At 46.8% G+C, this 10,000-nt stretch overlaps 2 protein-coding genes across 2 annotated transcripts in view; one reads left to right on the plus strand and one right to left on the minus strand.

Moving 5' to 3' along the window:
- Dctn6 (dynactin subunit 6) overlaps positions 1–683 on the minus strand; it is a 29,261-nt gene extending 28,578 nt beyond the window's left edge. The window contains exon 1 of the mRNA XM_005362517.1: positions 572–683. Within this exon, the coding sequence (XP_005362574.1) occupies positions 572–597 (26 nt within the window). The 5' untranslated portion in view covers positions 598–683. The remainder of the gene's footprint in view (positions 1–571) is intronic.
- A 3,505-nt stretch (positions 684–4,188) lies between these two features.
- Mboat4 (membrane bound O-acyltransferase domain containing 4) overlaps positions 4,189–10,000 on the plus strand; it is an 8,133-nt gene continuing 2,321 nt past the window's right edge. The window contains exons 1-2 of the mRNA XM_005362518.2: positions 4,189–4,307; positions 7,850–8,074. Coding sequence (XP_005362575.1) covers positions 4,189–4,307; positions 7,850–8,074 — 344 coding nt within the window. The remainder of the gene's footprint in view (positions 4,308–7,849; positions 8,075–10,000) is intronic.

A 10,000-nucleotide genomic window follows, 5' to 3' on the forward strand; every position in this document is an offset into this window, starting at 1 on the left:
GGGAAAAAGAGTTAGAAAATTACAAAAATGTCTGACACAGAGGGTGCTCAACACCGCTGCTGTTGCAAATGGTTCTCTATGCTTCTCAGCCATCCACGCAGTCTCTTCCCAAAGACAGACAGCCCCATCAGTGAAGACCCTAAGAGAAGCGGCCACAGCTCCCAGCCCCCGGATCTCAGTTGCAGGGTAGAGAGAGGGTGATTGTGCCAGTGACATCTTCCAGGCCCTTCCCTCTTCCCGATAAGAGGCAGGGCCGATGGGGCCGCCACCGCTGGGCGGCGTCTCGGTCGCACAGAGAGTCTGCACAGGCGTGCTGGGGTGGACTCTGTGTGTGTGTGTTGTGTGGGGGTCTGTTTGTTGGTGTGTGTGTTGTGTGTGTGTGGGGGGGGGTCCAGGAACAAACCCTCCCCGCCCCCGCCCCCGCCCCCTGCGATCGCCAAGTGTAGGATTCTGGAACCATCCACCTAAACACCGTCTCAATCCCCCTCACTCCCCCTAAGTGCGACCAGAAACAGGTTCCGCCCTTTCGGAGAGCGAGAGCAGGCTCCAGCCGGCCGAGCAGCACACGCACCTCTTTTGAGTTTTCTCCGCCATCATCAGACCCGGAACTCAGGATGAGCCGAGATCGACCCTGTTGCCTGGCTAGAGCGATGTTCTCTACATCCGATTGCAGAGCCTGGCTCGGCTGGTGGGGCGGGGCCTGAGAGACCGGTTCGCGCTTGCGCACCTCGGTTGGTTTGCCTTCGGCTCGAGTGGGCTTGGCTTGTTGCACTCCAGCAGATGAAATCCACCCGCAGCTCCTGCGGGCTTTTCTCCCGGGAAGTCATTCTTCACTTGGCAGTGTTTACTCCAAGTCTGATCTAACCCCGGATGCCCTGTCCCTTATCGTTAGCTCGCTCCACCTTTAGTGTCTAGATTCCCGTTCCCAAGCCTCCTCCTCACGCCTTAGCCAGGACTTTTCTCGTCAAAAATTCTTCAGAACATCAAATCCAATTTTTAAACCTTGCATTCCTTGTGTGTGTGTGTGTGTGTGTGTGTGTGTGTGTGTGTGTGTGTGTGTGTGTGTGTGTATTTGGCTCTTTTTTCTGAGACACGGTCAAGACACCTAGCTAACTCTCCACGTCCTAACTACTGCTAGTCTGCTAGTCCCCCACCAGTGGCATCTTCTAATTCAGTGGTCCTCAACCTTCCTAACGCTAGGACCCTTTAATACAGTTCCTCATGTCGTGGTGACCCCCAACCATATAATTATTTTCGTTGCTACTTCATACCTGTAATTTTGCTACTGTTAGGAATCATAAGGTAAATATTTGTGTTTTCCGATGGTCTTTAGGCGACCCCTGTCATTCGACCTCCCAAAGGGGTTGTAACCCACAGGTCAAGAACTACTGTTCTAATTCTTCAAGTCCCAGATGGCATAGTCAGGATTCATTCTGAGAAACAATCAGCAGAAGATATGAATCATGACAGTTTTGCAAGGAGTTGGTTTCTTCGGGACCTGCATTCCATGTGTGTACCTGCTGTACATCAAGCTGGGAGTTTACATTTGGATGTCTAAGTTGCTGACCAAAAGTGGGGTTCCACCACACACAACTCCAAACATTGGTGCTACCCAGAAGAGCTTCAGTTGATTGAATCAGGCCCACCCAGATTACCTGGGAGAATTTGTTTCCTAAAGATAATTTAAATTTAAAGACAATGGGCTCGAATCACACCAAGAAATGCTTTAATGGGGGCCAGGGGTTTGGCTTAGTTGGTAACAGCGTTTGTCTAGCCTGCATGAAGCCCTGAGTTCATTCCCCAGAGTCACAAGGAACTGAGCATGGCAGAACACACCCATAATCCCAGCCCAGGGGGCTCACAAATATTAAGGTCATTTTTGTTTAGTCAGAACTGTGTATTGCTCCTGCCATATTTGAAGGAGCCACGTTGATTTTTATAGTGGTGTTTATCTCCTCTGATTGCTTAGCCTTTTTTTTTTCTAGTATGGTTGACTTGTTTGATTTTCGAGACAGGGTTTCCTCTCTGCAGCTTTGAAGCCTATCCTGGAACTTGCTCTGTAGACCAGCCTGGGCTCAAACTCACAGAAATCCACCTGCCTATGCTTCACAAGTGCTGGGATTAAAGGCATGTGCCACCACCACCAGGCTGGTTCATTGTTGTTGTTTTTTATTTTTGTGGGCTCTCGGAGGGATTTGTTTCTATCTTCAGTAGCTATCTTCTGGAGAGCTGGCTTAGTTGTCTTGGGTTCCTTTAGACTGTTTTTGTTATGGAAAGTTCTTATTTTTCCTTTAGTTACAACAGGTAGCTCTAATGGATGCATTATTCTGGGACAGCAGTTGTCAGCTTTCAGAACTTGAAATATGTCATTGTAAGCTCTTCTGGCTTTTAAAGTTTCAGTTGAACAAACTGCTGTTAATCTGATGGACCTGCCTGTTCATGTGGCACGGTGCTTCTCTTTTGCAATGTTCAGTATACTTACTTTTGTTCCGTAGATTAGTGTTTTAATTACAATATGGCAAGGGAGGTTCTTTTCTGGTCTGTTTAGTGTCCTAAACTCTTCCTGTGTGTGGAACATTTCCTTTGTCTCCTAGAACCTTGGGACACTTCCCATTGTAATTCTTTTGAAAATGTTTTCTAAGCCTTTAGGATGAGATTCTTCACCTCATATGCCTATAAGCTGCAGACTTTGTCTTAGAATGCTGAGATCTTGGAATTCCCATTTATACTTTTTTTTAAAGTCCTTATTGGATTGTTCTTGTTTCTACAGATGTACTCAAGATCAAATATTCTGTCCTCTCCTTGGTCTGTTCCGTTGCTGAGGTTTTCCATGGGTACTTGTTGGGTTTTTTTTTTTTTTTAAGTTTTTCGAGATAGGGTTTCTCTGTAGCTTTGGAGCCTGTCCTGGCACTAGCTCTTGTAGACCAGGCTGGTCTCGAACTCACAGAGATCCGCCTGCCTCTGCCTCCCGAGTGCTGGGATTAAAGGCATGCGCCACCACCGCCCGGCGGGTTTTGTTGTTTTGAGGCAGGGTCTTACCCTGCAGCCCTGGCTGTCCTGGAACTGGCAGTGTAGACCAGGCTCAATTGGCTTTGAACTTGCAGAGATCTTCCTACCTTTGCTTGCTGAGATTAGAAGCATGTGGAACCATGCCTAGCCGTTCACAACTTTTTTTTTTAAACTTTAAATGCATTACTATATATTACCTTTTTCTTGCTAAGATAAAACATCATGACCAAACGCAACTTAAGAGTTTTGTTGAAGATGGCTTTCGACAGAACTGTCTCCCTCAGAGCGGAGAGTGAGACCCTGAAAGTTTTTTGTTCTTTCCTTAGCTCCAGTGTGTCTGATGCGTGGTTGATAACTCCCTCCCAAATGTGTTGAGTCCTACTGTGTGAGGACAGCCCTGCAATGCCCCGGGCTAAGCAGACAGGTCTCCACTAGCTAAGAGACGGCTTCCCACTCTTGTCTCGCTTTGAGGACATCTCCTTAGTATTACCCTCAAATAAAATACTCTCTTTAAGTGTTTCCTCCCCACAGTTTTTCGTCCTTCAAATCTTAACTTCTATAAATGATTACTAAATACAAAATAGGTTTGTATTCCTATTCTGTGTGCTGGAGATATTGCAATAAATGAAACAGGGCCCTGACCCTTGTAGAGCTCTCACTTAGCTTACAGCGAAAATAAATTAATCAGGATACAGGTACATGACGGGGTAGGAGGGTGCTCTTATGGAAGACAAGGCACTGTGCGAGAGGCAGTTGAGAAGAGGAATCTTGTTTTCCGTCTTGCAGCTCTGCCTTCCTTTTGTACTTAGTCCGGACCCGCTTGTCCACAGCAATAGATTTTGTTTTCATTAACTTAGTGAAGAAAAATATATGACGGCGTGGTGGCTGGAAAGGCAAATAATGTGCCGCGTTGCCTGCGAGGTACAACCTCTGTGAGTGACTTTTCAGTAAACACAGCAAGGAGCGGGAACACCGCAGTGTGATTTCGTTTCCATAGCTCTGGTCCTGTTATCAGGAAGCCATTCTTTCCACTGCTTATCTCCAGAGCTTCCATTTCATTGTGCTCCTTCAGGCCTTTCTGCACCCCGTATAGAGGCCAGAGAGGGCCCGGCTGTGACTTCTCTTGCAGGAGGGCACCAGGGCAGGACTCTAGGAAGGACCGCGTGCTCCAGGTTCATAATGGATTGGCTCTGGATCTTCTTCCTCCATCCCGTGTCGTTTTATCAAGGGGCTGCTTTCCCCTTTGCACTTCTGTTTAATCACCTCTGCACCGTGGATTCCTTTTCCACCCGGGCCAGGTAGGCGGAATGGCTAATGATGCCTTTCCATCTAGAAGTACAATAATACGGTAGAAAGACAGAGTGTTCTCTAAATGAGAAGGCCACCCATTCACTACTCTCAATTTGTTCTTTACGCACGTGTGTTGTGCTTAGTAGCCTTGCTACCAATCGTTGGCTGCTTGATAACGATTGTCTATAGATTAGCAGTGGTTCTCCCTAACGCTGCGACCCTTTAATAAAATCCCTCGTGTTGCGGTGACCCCCACTCATAAAATTATTTGGTTGCTACTTCATAACTAAACTTGCCACTGTGATGAATCATAGTGTAAATATCTGATATGCAGGATATCTGACCTCCGAAGGGAGTTGTGATCCACAGGTTGAGAATCTCTGGATTAGCACAAAACCGATTCAGAAATTAACTTCATATTTGCATTGACTCAAAAGTGGATAGGTTTGTGTGAAATGGGAAATGGAGAGACATTGAGATGAGTGATACGGGAAGTCTCAAATGTCTACTTCTGTGCTGACCACAGATCCTGGTTAGTTTTCAGCAGTCTTAGTTTTGTAGGATTATGTGTGCCATGAAATTTAACTGTATGGAAAATATGGCTTGTGTATACATCTATAACAAAGTAGGCACGTTAAAAATTTGCTTTTGGTTGGCTTTTGGTTTCTTTGTTTTTGAGAAATAAGTCAAAACAAATCTTGGTAAAGTCCAGCTCAGTGTGATCTAAAATTGTCACGGAAGAGCCGATTAGACATTCTCCTTATGAAGCTCAACGCATTAGAAGCACATTCTGTTTGGAAGAGGACTTAGTGGAAGATCCTTCTGAAAAACCCACAGTCTGCTGCCCAAAGCAATAGGCCTCCTAATTTATTTAGGAAGCTAAGGTTTTTATTTAGTGCAGCTGTGTGTGTCCCCATGTGTGTGCATGTGTGTGGTTTTCAGGGTGGAACCCAGGACTACACATGCTGAAAATGTTCTCTACCGCTAAGCACCACTTTTTAGACCTAGAGGATCATCTTAAGTAAAATCTAGCTGCACTTATTATTTGTAATTATTGAGTTTGACTAAATTAGGGTGTGTTATCCTGTGTCCACAACTTGTAGATGGCCCTTACCCTTGTTTCTAGGGGATGGCGATAGGGGAACAGATTTTTTGTTTGTTTGTTTGTTTGTTTTCTTTTTTGTTTTGTGAGACAGGGCTTCTCTTTGCAGTCCTGGCTGTCCTGGAACGCACTCTATAGACCAGGTTGGCATCAGACTCAGAGATCTGCCTGCCTTTGTCTCTTGAGTTCTGGGATTAGAAGCATGCACCACCACTACCAGGCTTCAGGAGGATAGTTCTAAAGAAACTTTCTATATACAAAGATTCACAAAGCATTAAAGCAAGGCGAGCTTAAAAGTAAGGATTAACTCTAGGGCGGAGATTGTCCTTAACTCTTGTCCTGTTGAGGGTTTTTTAGAAATATTTATTTCCTCTGTGTGTGTGTGTGTGTGTGCGCGTGTGTGCAAGAGCTGATAAAAGTTACAAGAGGGGTATCAGATTCCTGGAACTGAAGTTTCAGATGTTTGTGGTCCACCCTGTTTGGGTGCTTGGAAAGAATCCTAGGTCCTCTACAAGAACATAACCACGCCTAACTACTGAGCCATTTCTCCAGCCCCAAGACTGTTGAGTCTTAATTTTCTCAATAAATTCTTGTATATGGGAATAAGCTTCCCGAGACACCTGTCCTTACCTATAAAACACACACACACACACACACACAAAGCCTGTCTCTTGTACCTTGCAGCCAAGTTCACATCCGTGCTGGGAATGGTGCCCAGAGCCTTGGACATGCTATCAAGTGCTCGCTATCAGAGTCACAGCCCTAACCCTTGCCTTTGTTTACTTGTTTGTTTCTGAGGTAGAGTCTCACTGTACACCTCAGGCTGGCCTTGAACTCCTGATTGTGTGGTCTCAGCCTCCTCAGTACTGTCCATTACTAGCAGAAGGTAGAAATAAAATCAATTAAGTTATACATCCCACACTGTAGACACGTGCAGGTATTTGATGTTTCTATGTGCACACGGGAGTCTTTCTCATTCAAACTGCCACACAGAGCAAGTGAGGGCTTAGGTCATAGTGTTAATCGGGGTGACGAGGCAGAGGCTGAAAAAGGAAGGCCTACGAATGCTCTGGAACTTTTATGTCATCGAGTTGCTCACACTGAGGCATCTGCTGGTGTCCCAGGAAAGTGTCTGTGGTCGACGCGTGTCAGGCACTGTACCCACACCCCGGGATGTGTGGTTCTGGGTCCCGAGTACGAGAGAAAGGCAAGCTTTGATCACCCACCTCGCTGCGCCTGGCCTAACCCACTTTGCGGGTATTCTGATGCCTGCCTCCAGCTTTATTCATTTGTCAAAATAGAAATAAAAACTTTACATATAATGCAGAAAGATGAACCAAGTCCACACGAAATGGCTTCTCCCAGACTTTGCACACCTTCCCCCTTGAGGTTTCTGAGCAAGAACTGGGACATATACTGTTGCTTCAAGGTGGGTACCTTACAGTGCTGAAGAAGACACTATGCTTTTCTTCCCTGGCTATCTGAAGACTGTTCGCCATCATGGAAGACATGTTGACCACGTGACTACTTCAGTGGCAGTGAATCTTTACACTAGGAAGGCAGCGATGTAAGAAAGAAAACTGGGGGAAACTGACTAAAAGGACAAAGCCATGCCAGATGGCTTCTTTCTTTTCTTTCTTTGGGGGTGGGGGGACTTGCTAGTTCCTCCACACACCCCCACTTTTGTTAACAGTGCTTCTCAGTTAGATCGTGAGCGGTCCCATCTGCGAGCTGTCTGGGACTGTTGTAGTCATTGTTCTGTTGCTGGGGAGAGACACCATGACCAAGGCAAGTCTTATAAAAAGAAAGCATCGAACTGGGGGCTTGCATGGTTTCAGAGGGTTATAGTCCATTATCAGCCCGTCAGGAAGCATGGTGGCAGGCAGACAGGCATGGGGCTGAGAGCTTACATTCTGATCCACAGGCAGAGAGAGAGAGAGAAAGAGAGAGAGAGAGAGGCTGAGAGAGAAAGAGAAAGAGAGAGGCTGAGAGAGAGAGAGAGAGACAGACAGACAGACTGACTGACTGGGCCTGCAGTGGGTTTTTGAAACCTCAAAACACACCTCCTCCAATAAGTCCATACCTACTCCAACAAAGCCACACCTCTTAACCTTCCCCCAAAGTTCCAATAACTGTGGACGAAGCATTCAAATATATGAGCCAAGGGAGGGGGCATTCTCAATTCAAATTACCACAGGCTCTTAGTGGTTACAGTCACTTGTGTGACATGCATGCCAGAGCCACCAGGGTCACCAAGGGAGGAAGCAGGACTTGTCTCCTGCGGCGGGAGTTTACAGGGGACGTGGGCTTTATTCCCTTCAGAACGGATGTCTCACGGAGGCGACACACGGCTTCTTTACATGTTGTATGAGATTCCTGGGGATGATGACAGTGGAATTCATTGCTGCCCTGTCCTAAGCGTCACCTCTGTGGTCTCTTCTCTTTCAGGTACCTCTTCCTCCTGGCTGGAGGAGGTGTCCTGGCCTTGGCGGCCATGGGTCCCTATGCTTTGCTCATCTTCATCCCTGCCCTCTGCGCTGTGGCTCTGGTCTGCTCACTCGGCCCACGGGAAGTCCACAGGCTGACCTTCGGCTCTCAGATGGGCTGGCAGACCCTGTGCCACCTGGGTCTTCACTACACCGAGTACTACCTACAAGAGCCTCCGCCTGTGGGGTAAATGCGCCTGTTGGTTTGGTTGTACTGAGCCGGATCTAATCCTTGTGTATCCGGGGAGCATACTCTTGGGCTATTTAGCTTCTCCCAAGGCTCAGTCTCTTTTCCTAGACAAAGAATAACAGAGTTGGCAGTAGCGTTAGAGATAATCAATGCAGCCGGGCGGTGGTGGCACACGCCTTTAATCCCAGCACTTGGGAGGCAGAGGTAGGCGGATCTTTGTGAGTTCGAGACCAGCCTGGTCTACAAGAGCTAGTTCCAGGATAGGCTCCAAAACCACAGAGAAACCCTGTCTCGAAAAAAAAAAAAATCAATGCAAAAGCAGCTCCGTCACTGCACAGAGCCATTCCGTGCTGCTGTCTAGAGACTCAGTTATCTGGCACTTGCTGTGACTGTCATTGTGCCTAGCGGTGATGACAGTTTGCTCCACTCAGCGTTGGCAGTTTGGGCCCAGCCAAACCACAGAGGGCCTGGCTGCCGCTGCCGTGTGTTTTCTTTACTCCGGCTCAGCTCTTTCATCCCTCCTCCCACCCTCAAGAAGGAGATCGACCCCATCTAGGGACCAGTAAAGAACAAAACCCAAGAGCTAATTACAGACTAGAGGTGTGTTATGAGCCAGTACATGGGGAGTTGACAAGGTTAGGGGGATGAGTATCTTTGTCTGTGTTCCTGCCACCTAGTGTTCCTGGTGCCCCATGGCTGTCTGCTGACATAGCTCTGTGCCACTCAGAGAATATAGGCTATGACAGCACAAGGCAGGGCCCCTGTCTGGTTCTAAGCTATTAACTCACTGGATTTGCCACTCCCACTGCATCTAGAATCCTTTGGGAATTATTATGACAAATTAGACTTGGTGACACCTACCTGAAACCCCAGCACAAGGAAGTGGAGGCAGGAGGATCCAGAGCTCAAGGTGATGCTCACATAGCAAATCGAGGACCAGCCTGGGATAAGGCCTTGTCTCAAAAACAACAAACAAAAAAGTAAGGCAGTATTGGCCAAGACTTCAGACTTGCAGGCTAGGGAGATGGCGCAGTGGGCAAGAATGCTTGCTGTGCAGATCTCAGAATCTGAGTTCAACCCTCAAGAATGCATGGACAAAGCTAGGCATGACTGTGTGTGCACTTGCCACCCCAGCTCTGTCTGTCTGCGGGGGGAGGAGAGGTAACAGGAGGACCACAGGGCCTGATGACAACCACTCCAGGTTCAGTGAGAGACTCTGTATACCAAGGGAATAGGGTAGACAGTGGTAGAGCAGACACCTATCCCATGTTCTCCCTTGGCCTCCACACATACATACAACACACATACAGACACACACAGATACATCTCTCTCACACAGAGACACACAGACATGTACACAAATACACACAGACAGAATACATCTCACATAGAGACATCACACACATACAGACACACACTTAGATTCACACAGACATACACATATACACACTCACCCTGATGCATTTTCCAGTGCACATCTCCAGTCACCAGAATATCACAGCCAGGGCCTGACTTTTATTTAAAAACTTCAACTTCCTGTAATCTTTTCACTACTAATTCTTGTTTCTTTTGTATCAAATGTCTTCCATATCTCTAGTCTCAAATTTCTTTTTATTGATTTTATTTTATTATATATGGGATATTCTATAACTTACTCTATAGTGTAGCAAAGCCTCCAGCTCACTATCCCCCTGCCTCAGCCTCCTGAGTGTAGTAATACAGGTGTGTATCACCACACTAGCTCTGACTCTAATATTTACAAGCCATTCTTTTTAAAAAAAAGGAACACTTTAATTAATTAATTATAATGTATTTATTGTATATGACACAGCACTCCTATGGAGGTTGGAAGGCAACTTTGTTGTTGTGGTTGTTTTCAAGACAGGGTAGCCTTGACTGTCCTGAAACTCTGTAGACCAAGCT

Source organism: Microtus ochrogaster, linkage group LG7_11, assembly GCF_000317375.1.
Source record: "Microtus ochrogaster isolate Prairie Vole_2 linkage group LG7_11, MicOch1.0, whole genome shotgun sequence".
NCBI lineage: Eukaryota > Metazoa > Chordata > Mammalia > Rodentia > Cricetidae > Microtus > Microtus ochrogaster.